The sequence below is a fragment of the Cavia porcellus genome, unplaced genomic scaffold, assembly GCF_034190915.1.
Source record: "Cavia porcellus strain 051 isolate PalLab524CR breed Dunkin Hartley unplaced genomic scaffold, mCavPor4.1 scaffold_20, whole genome shotgun sequence".
In the NCBI taxonomy this organism is placed as follows: domain Eukaryota; kingdom Metazoa; phylum Chordata; class Mammalia; order Rodentia; family Caviidae; genus Cavia; species Cavia porcellus.
In genome coordinates this window covers 29,189,430-29,208,598 of record NW_026947503.1, presented here as the reverse complement: position 1 = coordinate 29,208,598, position 19,169 = coordinate 29,189,430, and the positions used below count along the sequence as shown (strand labels likewise).

Sequence of the window (19,169 nt, the reverse complement as noted above, 5' to 3'; positions counted from 1 at the left end):
TTGTCCACCTCCTCACTCCCCACTCATTCCCTTCTTTCTAACTCAGGCTGTGACCTTGCTCAGGGTTACAGCAATGGTCCCACCACCATACTCCACACTGACCCAAGCCTCCTCTGCCTTACTTCACCATCATATTCAGCTGCTGAAGCAGGCTTAGGAAAGTCTGCCTTTTACGGTGGTTCTTTGGATATTTAGCATTCTCTACTTCTGTTAAGCAATAAATTAGAACACCTAATAATAACTAGCAAAGAAAGCTGACTATAAGCATTTTTTGAACCAAAATATTTATAATCAAAAGATATAATCCACCTTTTAAAGTATGTAACAAAAAATGTATTAATGTTCTGTAAAATTAAAAAAAATGAAGTTACTCTAAAAATACTATTGAGTGTTAATCTGCACACTTTTCATGTCTGTCAAGAATATGAGGCTAACAGTTGCCAATCCAGCAACTAACAATATTTCATAGACATTTCTTTTAGCATAGATATTAAGTTATAGCTGGTATTCAAATATTTGCAGGATGCATTTGTGGCTCAACAGAGGAAATACATACAGGATGATGAAGCACACACTTAACAGCTAAATGCTCTAGTCCTGGCTCAACCATTTAAATAGATTTGTTGTCTTAGGCAAATTATAGAATCTCTTTGGATATATTTTCACTATACACTAGAAATACTAATAACTGTCATAGCTATCACAGATTATCAAAGCACTAATAAAATATAAGAAACTTCTTTGAAAATACAAATTTTTATCAAGTTGCTCAGAATTTCTTTTTGTTAGGATTACATAAATTTAAAGAATATCTTATTTACATTTATAATACATTTACTAAATCTAATCAAGAAGTAAAGGATGAGGGCTGGGAATATAGCTCACTGGTAGAGAGCTTGCCCAGGAAGGCCCTGCATTCAATCCCCAGCTTTAATTATTTAATTAATTAGTAACCGTATCTTATCACATACTTGTAGACTCAAGCAAAACCCACAAAAAGTAATTTATTTTACCTGACTTAAAAAGTTAAATCTCCCAGAAAATAAGCTAAGGCTATCCAGATGAATGATGTTTCTGACCAAAAGGAATTCACTATCTAGATTAGAAACTCCTCTATTTCAAATAAATCCAATATAATATTTAAGTTGTCTAGTCACGGTGAGAACATATGCCTTAGGACCACGGCCTACAAATATCAAAAGTCAACTATAAAAAACCCTTTATTTTGTCATGGGGTCCTAGAAAGAAAGGGATAGATAATCACGAGAAAATTATGATGCAAACCAAAGCAAAGACTGATTCATGTGGCTGCGCAACCTACACTGCAATCTCTCTTTGAAGTAAAAAATAATGATTTGGGTTAAAGAGGGTAGAGGAATGGAGAAGAAAACAAAAGTTAGGGTTGTGGAAGATAAAGGAGCAGCAAACCTTTGCTGTGGTTGTCTCAATTTTGCCATGAATGCTTTCTAACTTACTCATTTCAAATCCCTGAAAAGTATAATTATCTTTAGATGATCATGGAATCATTCACGCTGCCTAAATGTTCCATGTGCTATTCCCATAGAAAGGTTATAGCTACAGTAGTTTTTATCAGTACATAAGCTCATACAGGGACATAAGCATGTTCATTCTTTTCACATATTTATCACTTGTCAGAATTCTTGGAATCATCTGTTTAGTACTTGTCTTCCTTATTAGAAAGTTCTGTGAGGACAGTATGCAGGTCTCACTTCCCTGGTTATGTAATATTTATAACATAACTAATAATACTAATGGGGTAATCAAAATACGTGAATATTTAAATTTTTTAAATGTATTAGAATAAAAGACACATTACTACAAATCCCCTTCAAAATACTCCCACCTATTTTGGACATACTAATCCCATCATTATTGCCACTTTCTGAAGCAGTTCTGCAAGTCCTCTTTGATGAGGATTCTTACAACGAATGATCAAAAATATGGTGAATGCAGCTAAGCACAAGGAAACCAATGACTTGTAAAAAACATTGTGGTGTGTTCTCCATATGCACCATGCAACTTCTGGCTCTTCCAAAAGACAAAATGACTATGACAGATAAATGTTTTGAACAGATTATGGAAATAAAGGCAGGCACAACCATACAACTAAAAGGACAAAAAAGAGCTCTGATACTGCTTCAGGAAGGGGTAAGAATGATGGAATAAATGTGTCCAAAGTAAGGGGGAGTACTTTGAGGGAAATTAATAGTAATGTGTCTTTTACACTAATAATGTAAAACATTTAACATTTGACCATATGTCTTATGTTACCAATTTAATTATTTCAAAATCACATTCAACTCTGATCTTTAATATATGAAGATTTTTGTTGTTGTTTATCAAAAGAGATTCCCTTAAGAAAAGTGGCCTGAAAGTGAACACAGCAGCTAAATCTTGGAAGCTAGTCTCATATTTGTCCATCAACAGATGAATAAAGAAAATGTAGTACTTACACACAATGTAGCACTACTCTGCCATAAAAAATAAACTTCATTCATATGTAAGAAAGGGATGCGCCCTGAGATCATAATGTTGTTAAATAAATCAAATAACCTTGAATATCACATAATTTCTCTTATATGAGAAACACAAAATATAAATAAAGAGAAAAACAAAAGACAGGTAATAGAAGTAGGGAGACAGATCCTTTCAAATGGGGAGAGGAACAACAGAGGGAGGAGTGGGGAAAGGGTGAAAAAAAGTGAGACTTGTTATGAATGTGTACCCCTCCCACAGGCAATGTAAGCACATACTGCAAACACGGCTAATAAAAACAAGAAAAAAGCTAATTTCAGTAGTGTGAATTCATTCATAACTTTTTATAGTGAGAGACTAATAGACACTAATTCTTTTATAATGCCAATAAATAAGAAATGGAGATACTTATGTACTATTTAAAATATGCCATTAAGCAAAGACTGGAATTTTTGAAACAAGGTTATAATTCTCAAAAATTAGCAGGAGTATGATTTAAACAGACAATAGACCACAAACAAAAGTTGGAATAACAATAAAATAGTTTTTAAAAGCATATAAAGACAGTGGTAGAATTAAGACTAAATATATCTAAAATAGCAAAGCTACATACAAATATATAAGTGGTAAACTTGCCAATAAAATAAAAAAATCCTTAGATCAGATTAAAGAAACCTCAATTATAAGGTTTAGGCATATGAGAAACACCTAAAACTGAAACTCAGAAAACTGAAAATAAAAATAGCAAGGAAACAGCACGTAAATACAGACAAAAAGCAAAGTTCCCAAGATTACTTCAAGGCAACAAATGTCAAGATAAAATATAACCTATTATAACATTCTAAAAAATAGTTTCTAATAAGTTCGTAGAATTAGAATTTGAGTTGTTGTGTGAGAAGTACACATACAGACTACGTTCAAAACTTGTTAAAGATCCCCTTATAACTTACTCCACCTTTCAATGTCAGAAAAAGAAGAGAACGGATGCCACAAATAGTAAAAATATTACCAGAAGGTGAGGACATAGTTCAGGGAGGGACATCTGCCTATCATATACAAGGCCCTGAGCTTAATTCTCAGTACACGTGGAAAAAAGAAAAACTAGAAAATATATCAGCATCTGAGTCATCTGTCTCAGGGAGGCTCTGTATTCTGCTCTTATATATCCACCATCTTTACCGGAAGCCACCAACTAGAAAATATATAAGCAACTTTATACCACTAAACCTGAAAATTATGAAATGTACAAACTTCAAGAACACATTAAAAGACTGTTACAGAAAGAAATATGAAACGTTAATATCTATCAATATACTTATTAACTACATTGAATCTGTAACTTAAAATTTTCTCATAAAAATTGGATAATATGACTGCACAATTATTTCAAACATTTTAAAAAATACAAATTTTACATAAACTCTTATAGATAGTAAGAATGAAAGATCATCACCCAGCTCATTTCACAAAGCCAGCAAAACGTTAATACTAAATGATAAGAAAATAAAAATGCAATTCAATTTCTCTGATGAATATAAATGCAAAAACTTCTGAACCAAATGATAGCAAGCCCAAAAAGGTATAAAAGTAATAATATATCCTGGGCATGCTGGGCTTAAACCAGGAATTCAAAGTCCATTTTACCTTCAAAAAAATCAAGCAATGAAATTTATCACATAAACCAATTACTGTAATTCATTATATAATAGAATAAAAATTGTTTGATCATCTAACTAGACAGAGAAAATATTTTGATAAAATTTAATAGATATGCATGAAAAATACTCGTATACTTGATGTAGAACTTAATTTCCTTAAACTGTCAAAGTATACTTACAAAAAAACCTGTAGCAAACTCACTTAATGGAATAAAAAACCCTTAACAATATTTTTCGGTATCATGAATGAGACTAAAGTATCTGTTATCATCAATTCTATGCAAGATCATATTAGAAATCTTTACCAGTGAAACAGGACAAAGAAATAATACCAAAAGTTTGTGAATTGATAAGGAAACAATAAAATTTTCATTGGTAGATGACATATCTGTTCATGCACTATGTTCAACAGGATCACAGATGATTTAATTAATGAATTTAGGGTGATTAACCCAAAACAGAATCAATACACAAAATCAACTCATCTATAACAACAGATAATTAGAAATTTAAAATTTTTGTAAATGTTACCATTTACAGAGGCACCAAAAAAAATTCAAGTAATCAATTAAGGACGTATAACTTGACTAGGTTGAAAATTATAAAACTTTACAAAATTTGTTGATTATATTAATATTATGAAAATAGTAACACTCTCTAATTAATTTATAAATTTAAATCCTAGGAGATTTTGTAGAAAAATGAATAAACTAAATCTAAAATTTATGCTGTAATTATAAATTAATCAGATAATTCTGAACAAAATTAATCAGATAATTCTGAACCAGACTAGAAAAGCTTCATAACCTATACTACTACATATCATACTACTGTATATCATACTACTATTATATAAAGCTACAGTAATAAGACAATGCAGTATTAGGAAAGAATATATACAGCAACAGAAGAGATTAGAAAGCCCAAAAATACATGTATAAACAGATCAAAAAATAAAATAGGAAGCCCAAAAATCTACTTTCAGGTAAATATGCAATTCATCTCTGACAAAAGTGACAATGTGTGGAAAAAGAGTAGTCCTTTCCAATAAAAGGTGCTATGTCTGTTAGATATCTACAAGGCAGTGGGGAAAGGGGGATCCACCTCACATCAAGCACAAAAGTCAGTTCCAGATGAATTACAAGGCTAGGTACAAAAGACACTTTCAGGTTATATGGAAGAATATATTAATTACTCTGGAGTAAGAAACCATTTCTTAAAACAGGCTGCAGAAATTCAAAAAGAAGTACATTCTTTCTTTTTTTGCAAATCCTCACTGACATACTACCTGCAGAAGAGTATAAAAAACTTAAGCATATAGCTCATTTAAGATTCTCAAACACATTTGTGCAAGTACCACCACGCTTAAAATACAGAATGATCACCAGGACCTCAGACATTTCACCAGTCTCTGTTCTACCTCTTGCTTTAAATTAGTTTATATTTATCAAAAGACAACATGAAGAGAGTAAAAAGATAATACATATACTGGATGCAAATGTTATGAATTAATCTCAAACTATAAAGAACTCTCACAATCAATGAGAAAAAGAACAATGTAAAATAACAACACATAAAAGACACAGGTACTTAATAAAAAGGACATCTATATGGCCATAAACAGTTATTAGTACTGTATTATTAATTGCAAAGGAAATGCAAGGTGAAGCCATAAAATAGTATTCCTAAATGAATTTGAATATTCAAATTTTAAAACTGACCATAATTAGCATTGATAAGAATCTGAAGCAGCTGTACACTGGTAGTAGGAAGTATAACTTTGAATAACCATTTGTTAAATGATTTGGTAGTATGTAACACTGCTGAGTATATGTACTATATATTCCACGATCCAGAAATTCTACTCCCAAGTATAAACCCATAGCTAGAAACATGAACTACCGCATTCACTGAAGTAATACAACAATATCCAACAACAACTCTATAATATAACCTGTTAGTCAGACATGGTAGTACATGCCTATAATCCCAGCGGAGGCATGAGGCATGAAAGCTGAGGCGTGAGGATCCCCTCCAAATTCGAGTCCAGCCTGGGATACATAGTTCATGACTCGTCTGAGCTATGTAGAAGACTTTGTTTCAAAAAACAAAAAGCAAGCAAACAAAAACAAGACATAACTCAAAAAAACAATCAATGGAGGGAGAAGGGGAAAAAACTAACATGAACAAATAAAAACATTCCTATAAAAGTTAAGTATATAACTAATTAAGTATATTACGATATAACTAATATATTAGTGTATAATTAATATACTAAGAGAATAAACAGATTGCATCCATGAAACAAGAACAGTGTAACTTTTATGTTAAGACCAAGACTGAGTCACTGAGAATTAAAAACATGGTCACCAAAATTCAAAATATGGACTAGAAATTAAAAGTTAAGACAATATCCTAGACAATAAAACAATACTAACCAGATGGAAAATATGAAAACAGAGACAAGCAAATTAATTATAAGACGTCAAACTTACACAAAGGAAGAATGGAAAGTCAGGGGATTCAGGAGAGAAGGAAAAGAAAAAAAAGACACAAGGAAATTTCCTAAACAAAGGACAGACCTAATCCTTATCACCTAAGTGCCTAAACAGAATCAGAAGGGACTATAAAACACTATTAGCAGATTTTTAAAATCATAAATATACTAACAGTTTCACAGCAGAGGAAACAGACCATAAAAAAGAGGTTATTGAGTGCGGCCCTGGACTTCCTACCAGCAACCCGGAGACGGAGGACACGGAAGCAAGCCTAGAGAACCCCGGGAAAACCGTTTTCAATCCAGACTCCAAACTCCAGACACACTGGGCGGTGGGCAGGTGAAATCAAGTCTTTTCTAATTAGCAAGTTCTCAAAACCTTTACCTCCCGTTATACTGTATTAGAAGCTACTGGAGACTTGTTATTCATGGAGGGAGTATGCTGAGAGAAAGGAAGACAGGAATCCAGAAACTAAACTCCAACAGAAGCAGACGAAAACAAAGTCCACAGCTACAGCTGCACAAGACCAGAAACTAACCTAGAGGAGGAGCAGAGATGACTCCATCAGAAACACAAGGAAAAAACTCACAGATTTCAGCACTTAGAAAATATTACTGGGGTTTGGGGATTTAGCTCAGCGGCATAAAGCGCCTGCCTTGAAAGCAGGCAGTCGTGAGTTCGATCCCTGGTACCGATAAAAACAAAAAAAGCCAAAAAAAAAAAAAAAAAAAAGAAAATATTACTGATAGGACTATGGCAGAAATTTTAGAGCATCAGCAAAGATTAACTGTAAAAGTATACAAAGCACATAGTATACAATTACTAAGATTAAAACAACAACAAAAACATGAGTGAAAGGCATGATGATGGTATCACTTGTCTTATCCATGAATATTTTCAATCCTAAGAATGTAATTCCTGAGTATTTAACTTATCTACCTCAAACTGGGATACAACTAAGTTAGCAGCATGAAAGCAAGGAAAAAAAAAAAAAAAAAATATATATATATATATATATATATATATATTCATTTACCATTGAAACAATAAAAAAATGATGCCTAAAAGTAACAAAATTATAGGCTAATAAATGTATTATTTAGAAATGTGAAAGAAATTATAAAGGAAAATGGTAAGAATAAATGCTTCTGAAAATGGGACTAAAAGACATAAAAAAGCTTGAGTATTAAACTATCACTATGAAAATGTTTTTTAAAATGTTTTTTTTTTCATATGTAGTCCTGTTACTTTGAGAAATATAAAACTTTACAAAAAACATTATGGGTCTCCACATGATAGCTGTCATATTTTAAAATGGACCAAAAAATACATCATAATTAGAGGTATCAATGAAAAAACTACGCATAATTTTTTTTAATTTCACATACAATATTTCAGCTACAACTCTTTTATAAAAAATGGTAAGTTGGGGCTGGCTCAAGCGCTTGCCTGGTACGCACGAGGTCATGAGTTTGAACCCAAGTACAAAAAAAAAATGTAAATTGGCATCTCAAAATTGGTTTTCACTTTTAGGCTCCAACTCACCATCTTTCACTACTTGTATACCCAACAGGGCTGGGAATATAGCTCAGTGGCACACAGTGCTTGCCTGGCATGCACACGGCCCTGAATTCAACCCCCAGTACCACAAAAATGTATAAATAATTAATTAATTTTCTAATGCTGAAATTCATATTTTATTATTTTTTAAATACTGAGAAACCCTTCAGTATCCTCATATTTCTGTGAGTAACACTCTTTCAAGGAGTTTTTAATTCTAAGACTCTTCATACAGACATAGCTGATCAATAAATTTTGTCAATTATTTTATGACTAGCATAAAACAAGCCTATCATTTATGTTCCAACCTCCTATAACTGTTCCTTTAATGAACTTCTAGCCCTAAGCTCTCTTAAAATGTGCTCTGCATATTTCTCTACTTTTGAAGATCACGTATTCTCAGTCCTCTATGTTAGAACATGACACACTATATATGTATTTGAAAGTGCTCTCTACATCACATTACGTGGTAAGTTCCAAGAGAGTGTACACTTTATTTTGCTCACTGCATCCCTACCAAAAGTGCCTGGCACAAATTGAAAGTTCCCTAAATGATATTTGAATGCAGGAATAAACTAATTCAATTTAATTAATACAAGAGATACATGAACACTGACACAATGAAAAGACTAGATAAAGCAAAGAGTAACTGTGAAACACTCATAATCAGAAGAGGACAAAGAAAAACACTGAGAAGAGTTGAAATCCTGACTTGAAGAATCTGGTTTTCTAAACAGGGATAATAGCCATCAGCCAGTTAAAGGTGGGAAAGAGGACAGCACGAAATATGGTCAAGGCATGTGAAAGGAAGGGGGAGGGGATGAAGGGTTTGTTCAGAAAGCTAAGGAAAATCCCATATGATTCAGATATACAGACCTGGGAATCATTAACACACACAGGTGATAAATGAGGCCATGGGAAAGAATGAAATCCATGGAAAGGCTACAAAGAGAAAAGGATGCATAGCATATCCTGAGAAACTTCAAATATTTAAAAGCTACAGAACAATGAACAAAGAGAGGCTAAGAAAAATCAAGGATCAAAGAAAACAAGAAAGTACTGTCTCATCCCCAAAAAGATGAAATACTTAAGTAAATCATATGCTACCACACTATACAACTGTTGGCACAATATGCAATATAATTAACTTAAAAATTATAGACACAAATTACATAACTGTGAAATTTTTTAAAATATATACATGATCATATTTTTAAAAATTCATTAAAACAAGAATATATTAAAATCATAAAAGATATTATGATTATATTAGAAAAAAAGTTGTTTTTTCTTTTGACCATCTCAAATTTCTTTATTAAGAAAAAAGCAAAAGATAATATTTTTAAAACTTGCAAAGACTGGCATTTAAGGAAACCTGAACAACATGAACTACTGCTAGCTACCATTGCTTCCCATAAATATCTTATTTTCAACCAACCTGTCTCCCCATTCTTACTTGATCCCAAGTAAAAGCTTTGCAAAAGCTACTATCCCGAATTGGAATGTTGTCTTCCTCTTATTTGCTTTCCTAAACCTCAGCTAATCCTTAAAGTCCAACATATTTCTCATTTTGTAAAGCTTACCCCAACCCTCCTCCCCACAGTAAGCTTTCACCATGTGAGCATCTATAGCACTTGTCTGTAGTGTTTACTTGGCACTTAGGGAAACGTTGGCAAGATGCCTTGCACAGAGTAATGCTTTAGAGTGCTATGGGACACATTGTCTATGTACTCTATCCATACAGGCAATGTTCTGCCTAAAGAAAAGGAGTATCATAACTGCAATGGCACTCTATGCTTGTGCAGATATATTTCTCAATCGTAAAAATATGATGATCAGACTATAGAAGATACAACTGTCAGAATTCAGAAAGAAGTAAATGTTGCTAGAATCCCTGAAACGAATCTTCTGTATTATACCAACTTAATACTGAAATATTTTTTAAAACTTTTCACACAGAGTATCTTTAAAGTGCACCCAACTTGAAATTTATCTTTTATCTGGAAAGTGTCTTCTGATATATTTTAAAGTATTCATTCTAAAAGAAAAGGCTGACTTCAGGGAGGCAGTAAAAGAAAATTTAATGTCCTTTGGAAGAAGGATTAACAAAACAACAAAAAGGAAAAAATCTAAGATCAAGCAGAAGATTCACATGTGGTCTTACACTGGCTTTAAATTTTTACTTCTATTAAAAAAAAGTGAACATTTTGTAAGAAAAGGAATATCCATAAGTTATCAAAAACCCTGAAAGCCTATCGTCATCCTATAATTTAATAATTAAAATGAAAATGTTAATAACTTAAAGATGAAATTTCTTCAATGTGAGGATAAAAGAGACAAACAAGAGACCAGACGGTATCAAAGATGACAGTATTAAAGAAATAAGAATTAGAAATGTGAGTTAATAACATATTGAAAGACGTAACTAAGAAGGACTCCCTTGCCAACAAAATCACAAATCATTTGGGATAGATTTTATATGTCTAGCTAAATAAGGACATTTCAGTGATGTTACTGTTTGCCATGATAAGTTGCCCTTCACCTCATTCCAAGTTTTTCAATCTAATGAAGACAATATCAAATATGCTGGCACTACATATAAAAACAGCTAGCTGCTTCACCATCTTAACCAGGCTTCACACACCCTTTCTACTTTACAATTTTAATTACAGGCAGAAATCACTACTGAGTGCTGTACTGAGTTCTGTTTAATGTACTTTCTTCTATATACACTAATTTATAGTTTTAAAACTAAGATATTTTTAAACTCAGTACACTAGAAATTCATGCCTCATATATTTTACAGAATTTCCATTAGTCTGCCATATAATTACCTGGGCATAGAACATCTGTGTTATAAAACAGAACTACTAATTTTTATGATAGGTTTTCATCTAAATTAATCACTTCAAATCTACTGAAGGTGAGATCTGGAAACATAACCCCAGTTCTAGGCTTCAAAACTCACCATTCTTAAAGAAATTATCACTAACTTGACTATCTTACTATAATAGTGTAATATGGGTAAAGTAAAAAATAATGTTAAATATATGAATTCCAAAAAAAGAATCCCTTGGCCGGAGATTTAGCTCAAGGGCTCAAGTACTTGTCTGGTAAGCATGAGATTGTGAATGCAAACCCCGTTATAAAAACAAAAAATAACTTACTGTCTAATTCATTATTACTGAACAAAATATAACTCTACCAACCTGAATAATATGTAGTTTATGTTATCATTATAAGTAATTAACCTAAGGGATATCAGAATTAGAAGGAGCATATTTGCCTCTATATTCTGTCAACTCTCTCCTACTCAGTAGTGGTAGAACAGAAGTCATCTGGCTAGTATATGTGAAAGCATACTTAAGAACACCACCTTTGGGGCTGGGGATTTAGCTCAGCGGCATAAGCGCCTGCCTTGCAAGCAGGCAGTTGTGAGTTTGATCCCTGGTACCGATAAAAAGGAAAAAGACAAAAAAAATTAAAAAAAAAAAAAGAACACCACCTTTCCTTTGCTAACAAACCTAAATTTAAATTTGAATAGTCAAGGTTACAGACAATGATTTTCAAAATAATAATTTTAAAACCATCTTTGTAACTTTGTACTACTTTTCTGTATTTGACAAATTAAGTCCTGTATTTTGGAATTCTACTGATAACACAATAGTTAAATATCACCTCAACTCTCATGGTAAAAACAATGAAAGGGGAAAGAGCACTAAAATGTCTGAATATATTCAAAAATATCAAGTAAATACTGGCAAATAAAGTGAAAAACAACCCATGCTTTTGGAGAAGTAAAGTACTATGCAATTTTAACACTTCTGATCTATGCAAGCTAAAAGGAAGAATAAACTCTCAAAAGAACTGGGTTAAAATGACATTAAGTTTTTTGGTGAGAGAGGGAAGGGAAAGGACTTAATCTTTGTGACATGTAATTTTCACTTCAGAATAATCTATAAATCATAACAGAAGAAGGAAAACTCAAAACTGTTCAACGCACCAAAGAAAGAACAAGCAGCACCTAGTCTGGTAACTTCGGCTTTTAATTCCCAGGTTACCAATATCTCTACAGACAGCTACTCAATCAATAAACATATATAGTTACTATAGTTTTGTTTTATTTAGTTTTGTTTAATCTAAGCTTAGGTACAAAAAACAAGTTATTAAAATAATCAGAAATGTTCTAAGCAATTGGTCTTTAAACAAAACACTTGGGTGTACAAACTGCATTGATAGTGATGATCTAGCAAAGAAAAGATGAGGATAAACTATTAAGTACTATCTCCTCATAAGACAACTCAAATTCCCAATGTGGAACGGTGTTGTTAAAGATTATATTCTACCTTTATCTTCTGGGATTTTTGAAGCAAATTGTTTTACCCAATTACATACATCCAAAAATTTCAATTAATAAAAATCTTCATGAGAAAATGATTTTTAAATCACAAAAGGCCAAAGGACAAGAAATTGAAGACTTCAGACAGTAGCTAAGAAAGAATACAACGTGGGGATGGCTTTATCAAGGTGGGTGAAGCTGAGGATGGCAGAATCCCTTCCCTGCTGTAACGGCTATATGAAAACCACCAGCAGTCTGTGACTGGCCTGGGCGCACAGTAAACAGAAGGGAAAGCCTCACATAGAAAGCTGAATGGCCCAAAGAAACCCTAAGTGGTGGTAAGAGCCTAAAGGCACATGCAGGTATGCATCTTTTATATTGGATGTGATACACTTACATGGCCCCTGTTGAATCTCTTGGGGACCAACAGTAAAGCAAGTTTAGAACTTCAAATCTTGAGACATCTATAGCAAGATGCTGATCCAATGTGGCTCCAAATATCTTCTGTTTTCCTGGCTCACCTGAAGAGGAAAAAACACTACAGAGGATGTGGGAACTGAATTTCTTTACGTAGTTTCTTCTAGAGCAACTGTCTGAAAGTTTTGGCCCACTCCTTCATGAAGTCTGGAGATGAAACACTTGAAGGACTAGTAAAAACCAATTCAAATGAAAGGGTGGAGTGAGACATCTAAAAGGGAACAGGAGAGCGAGCTGAGGGCAAAGGGCTTCTAATCCTTTCTGGGAGAGGCAGAGAAAGGAGAGGGGAAAAAATGCACAGATGTTTCTCCCTCACTCCCTCACCCCAACAGTTACTGAAACTTCATGAAGCACCTAAGCTTTTGATCACAACTAGGGAGTGAATCAGCAATATTACATGGAAGGCTTAGCGTTTTGTCAAGTCTCCCTCCCCTGGCTCTACGGCATTATTAAGCAGCAGGGAGGCCTTTCAGATAATACTTTTTCCTAAGAAAAGATTACGGTGGAATTCAGCTTGAAACAATAAAGGAAGAGAAAAATAAATTGCATGTATACAAAAATAAAAGTCACATGACAATATACCATTTTGACAATGTTTATCTAATATTGTTTTCTAAAAGGGGTGGGACAGATTTCATAAAATAAATCAGAACCAAAAAAAAAAAAAAAGCTTCCAAATAGAAAATATTTTTTAACTAAGCAACAAACTGCATGTTTTATCCTTCTATATTACCCCTAAGAAGATAGTTTCTAAGAAAGTATGATTAATAGGAGCAAGTGTGATGTATACTATAACACAAAAAGTATGAAATTATAATTCATTTTAACTATTTTTAATTTTTAAATTTTTTTCAAACATTTTATCTAAATTTTATATCACTATAATTATTCTCCAGCATTCATGTAAGTCTAAGACATAAAACAATTTTCTTCCCAAATACATTTCACTTTAACCAGAAAACACTTAAACTCTGTCTGGTAAAAATAATAATAATAATAATACTGTACCAGAAATATTTTGAAAAATGCAGTTGGAAAATGAATTAGATCCTTACCTGACGTGGCTGTTCATTCATTCGTTGTGGGTCTGATTTCACTTTATTACTAGGATGGTTTGTGACTTTGGTTACTGGTTGTTTGAAAATTGATGCTGTTTGTCTAATTGGCAATGTTGTATTCAAGTCTGGTTTACCCTGTGAATATAAGTATTTTCATTAGTATTATATGTAAACACAATTAGATGAAATTTTTAATTCAATATAAATTGGATTACTCAAAATTCTCAATCCATCACATTTTAGAAGTACATTTTAAGCACTTCATGAGATAAGACATGCAGAATTTTTGCTTATAACAAATGTGTACTTTTAAGCATAAGAAAATTCTCTGCATAAAATTTGTAATTAATTTGATCAGCAAAGTACTAAAGACTCTTGTATGACTAAATGTGTTAGAAAAAGAGAATTTTAAGTACAACAATCAAGACAGCAGTAATTTCTACACTCTGAAAGTACAGAAAATATTGAGATTAAATATTTACGAGCATTAACCAGATCACCAGTTGAGGCCAGGGTTACATAAAATCACTAAATTAATTTCCTTTCATCACACAAAATGTTATATAAATCAATAGCTAACTCTAGCAAATATAACTTAGTTTAGAAAACTTGGATAAAATAAGGAGGTAGATTCAATGTGCCTAATATGAAAATTCAAAAATTTCTGAGTACCGGCACAACTAATTCCACAGCTGGTCTTAAGTGACAGGTTCACCAAAAATACTGTATAAAATTATCTTCAGCATAATTAAAAAAGGTGTATATGAAACATGAACATTATGGGTAGTCTTCAGTCCCAAATGAATATATTATATATATTCAGACATTCTAAAAAATAATAGTAAATCCAAAATGCTCCTGGTCACAAGCATTTTGAACAAAGAATAATTAACTTGTATTTGATATTTCATTATATAGCACATATAATGTTTTTACAGAAATTTTATAGAAATTGTGCATTCAGGATTCAGGTACAGTTTTATAGAAATTTTAAATTGAAGCTTCAGTAAGCCAGGTAACACATGTATCAAGTTTTAATCAACCAGCAAATAAAGTGTAAGATATGTCTTAGCAAGGGTAAAATGTGGCATAGAATTGCTTTTAAATGCATTTGCAATACCTCAACCACCAAAAAAAGGAAAAAAAAAAAAAAAAAACCAACTCAATCACTGTGTACCTAGATTCTGGCCAGGAAAAAAAAGTCAAGTTTATCTGAACATAGAACTGGCACTTTTGATATAGGAAAAATATTTGATATATTTGAAACATCTGACATTTTTAATCTCCAGGTAAAAATTATAATGACAACTTCCATACACCTAAACAATGGTTCTCAACTCCAAGCATGTATCAGAATCACACTAGGACTTGGTAAAGCATTGCACTGGATCTCACCTCCAGAGACTCTATTTAGGTGGAGTCCAGGAAACTGCCTCTTTGAAGGTTTCCCATGATGTTAATGCTGATGTAGAGACCACATTTTGAGACCTATAGCTCTACAGAGTGCTGATCGGTGGCAAGTGGGACCAAGCCTAACCAACAGATGTTGTTCACTTTTTAGTAATTAAGCCAACATCTAAAAGAGTTCACATAATGCTAGCTGCTGTCAAATACTGAAAAATGCAGACACTGCAGTTGCTTCAGCAATGGCTGCCCACTGGAAGAGCCAGGCTCTCCTGCAGCATTCCATAGCAACACAGGCTTGCATTACCCATCTGGGCCCTGTGGGCATGGAGCTAATAAACTTGCTTCAACAGTATTAGCATGTCTCGAAAGGTAAGCATTGTATTATTTTGGCAATTACTATAATTACAGTACTACTTGAATCCACTATTAAGTCTACCCTCACTCTACCCCTCTGCCCACTTTTTTAAAAATCTTCGGTAAAGGGGGCTGGGGATTTAGCTCAGTGGCATAAGTACCTGCCTTGCAAGTGTGTGGACCCAAGTTTGATCCCTGGTACCGATTTAAAAAAAAAAAAAAAAAAAAATCTTCGGTATGTACTGAGAATTGTGACTAACAGTACTATTTCCCTGACTGGTACTTTTATGGTTTTTCAAAAAACAATCCATAAATGTACAAATTTAAGTGACAGACTTCCATGTAACTATCTAAGAATGCCATCTCTAAAAAATGGAAGTCCCAACAGTGTGCATTTTAAAAAGCTTGCTTGGTAATTCTGTGCTGCACAGGTTTAGACATCTCTGATTTGTGATATATAGAACATTCTGAGTCCTTAAACAATATCACCCAAACTATAGTCAATACAGAACTGTAGAAACACACATAAATGCTTAAGGAAAGACGCTGCTCATTAGATACAATCACATGTCACTAAAAAATAACATGTTTCATATATATAGCTGGGGCTTGAATCCAAGGCCATCACACTTACCTATCTATCACCTTTTGTTTTGAAACAAAGCCTCATCAAGTGGCTAAATTGCCCAGTATGGTCTCAAACTCATGATCCTCCTGCCTTTGCTTCCCCAAGTGCTAGAATTATAAGCATGCACCACCACAACCGGCCACTTTTAATTTTTTTTAATTTTTATTACTCTTCTTACTAGAACAAAGGTGCTATCAGTAGACGCAGAAGTGTATTATATCTATTTGCACAAGCAAATTTATTCAAGCCCAAAATAATCACTGTTGCAAAGACAACTGAAGACAGCAGGGTTATTCTAAAAAGAATCCTGAATGCACAAAGTATAGAACAGTAGAAATACAATGGGTGAGCCTAAAGTTTTTTAACTTCTAAGTTGAGTGCAATAAAGAAAAATCAGGAGGAAAAGTTCCCTCAACTATTTAAGATACACAGGTTGTTGTCTAATGGTAGTTCATTCCCCACTGGCAGAGTAAAAGAGACATGAATTCCAAGAGTGTGCTGTATTGTTTCTTATTCAAATTTCAGTATTTTTTGCTTTTAAACAGCCTACAAGTATGAGAAATAATTTTTTACTGATTAATTTTGGATTCCAAAACAGTATAATTCAAAGTTGAGTAAGCTGTAAAGCTGGACTAACTGGTTTTCCCAGAAGCTGTCATAAAAACGGTAAATTATCACTGTCTTCTGAGGACTGCCAGTCACTGTTAATTCATGCCCAGTTGCATGCCTGAGTTTTTAAAACTATCAATCTGCCACAAACTTAGGAGTTGAAAAGTCATTCACGTATTTGAAGTTTATTTCAATGTAAAAAAAAAAATGAAGTTTTTTATATTACAAAATTAAACTGCCAAATACTCACTATGGTATTAGAAATGTTTGAAACTTTTGACAAATCTTGGCAGTACACAGGCTGGACCGTCAGTCAGAATTTAATGAATTTTATAAAAGGTATGGTAGGCTTAAAGTATTTAATTTTGAGGGTCTTCAATCTAGTTGAGGAGAGTATAAATTTTATTTTTAAAGTTTTTTTCTTCCCATCTCAGGATGTAGCTCAGTGGCAATCCGCTAGCATGTACAAAGCCTTGGGTTTAATCCCAGCATGAGGGGAAAATAATCTGCTCTATTTGATAAATATGTAAGATGGCTCTTTATATATGTACAAAGGACAGATGTAAAATTAAAAATTATTTTTTAAAAACAAAATCAAAAAAAGAGAAATGTCTTTTTGAAGAGTAATCTTAATACCAAAGCTAATCATTACATGTAAATGTAAGTGCCAGGGCCCTAGATCAGGAGAACATTAACTACATAGCCATCCTAAGAAAGGAGGGAGCAATTGGGGGACAACTCAATAAAAATCTGAAAGGGACTAAGCCAATGGAATCTCATCATTGAACAATCAATCATCAGCCTAATTTGATGCAGAGTAACTAAAGAGGAGGTTGAAGAACATGTATGACAATCCAGTGGTTATCAAGTATTTCTTATATTCCCACCAAGAGAATCTTACAAATATACACCACTTACCTGAATTTGAAAGCTGGCATCAAGACTTCATATTTTATTTAATGTCATTATAAAGGCTGCACGTATCAGAAGTGCTTAAATATTGATACTTTCATTATTACCTTAAAATGCATCTAACAGAATCTAAATATTTTCTCTATCACTCATATGAGCAAACGCTTCAGTAGTAATAATTTTATTTCACTACTTTTTCTTTGAATTTCATTCCCACATAGCAATGTTCCCTATTTTACACTTGAAAATCTGTGGTACACTAAAAATGTTTAAAATTTCAGTGATCACAAGGCTTACAGATAAAAAATTCATTCCTTCTGGTTTCTTGTAATTATTGATATATAAGCCACTAAAGAACATTTCAAATTTTCATTGACTATAAGTGAATATTTGCATATGTGTATATAACTTTTTTTAAAGTCTTTTGTTGGTTTTGGTGATTTTCTGAGGTTTGATGGAGGGTTGTTTTTATTTTTGTAACATGTTCTCCTTATATTGCCTTGGATTGTCTTGAAATCTGGTCTCAAGGAATCCTACAACTTTAGCCATCCAAGCTGGAACCCTACAAATATGTCACTATGTCCAGCTTAAAATTTTTCAAAGTAACTTTGTATATTAGATAGCATTTCAAATCACTTGAATGGCACAAGAATTAGCACCAATTCTATTTCACTCTGCATTTTTATAGATGTAGTTGTGAAAAGCCTTATTCACATTAAAGAGCAGAATGAGTTTTGTCACTCAAATCTCTGAACTAATTTTTAGTTAAAAATTTCAGTAACACACCAGAAATTTTTAATAATCAGTTGACATCTACATATTCTAAATTTTTGAAAGCAGAGTTGTACTTAACAGTTGCGAAGTTATCATTTTCTCAATCCAATATTCCAAACAGAACCTTTATTAGAAATCAAACATTTTGTACCATGGCAATACTGCAGATAAGTGAAAAATGTGTTTGTGTGCTAAATGAGGACTTTATGATTATGACAAGAGAAAAATAACACGTACCTCTATCACTGGTACACAGGATATGTGTACTATATATGGATCTTAAATGGCATTTTAGAATAAATTCTTTAAAATCATCCATGTCAAATTTTCACCCAGCTGTTTGAATATGCATTTTAACATATATTCTAAGTACCGCTTTTTTAAGCCTTGTTTTGAAAA

The 19,169-nt window shown here is 32.8% G+C and overlaps 1 protein-coding gene across 3 annotated transcripts in view; it reads right to left on the bottom strand.

The window, feature by feature from the left end:
* The window catches only part of Mbd2 (methyl-CpG binding domain protein 2), a 65,554-nt gene that overhangs the window by 20,977 nt on the left and 25,408 nt on the right, over window positions 1–19,169 (bottom strand). Inside the window, exons 3-4 of one of the 3 annotated variants that reach the window (XR_010041411.1) lie at window positions 14,084–14,221; window positions 12,949–13,089 (exon numbers count right to left, since the gene is read on the bottom strand). Coding sequence is in view for 1 of the 3 variants with exons in the window: in XM_005008574.3 (XP_005008631.2) it covers window positions 14,084–14,221 (138 nt within the window). In the remaining 2 variants the exon portion in view is untranslated. The remainder of the gene's footprint in view (window positions 1–12,948; window positions 13,090–14,083; window positions 14,222–19,169) is intronic. The other 2 variants (XR_010041410.1, XM_005008574.3) reach the window with 2 other exon arrangements.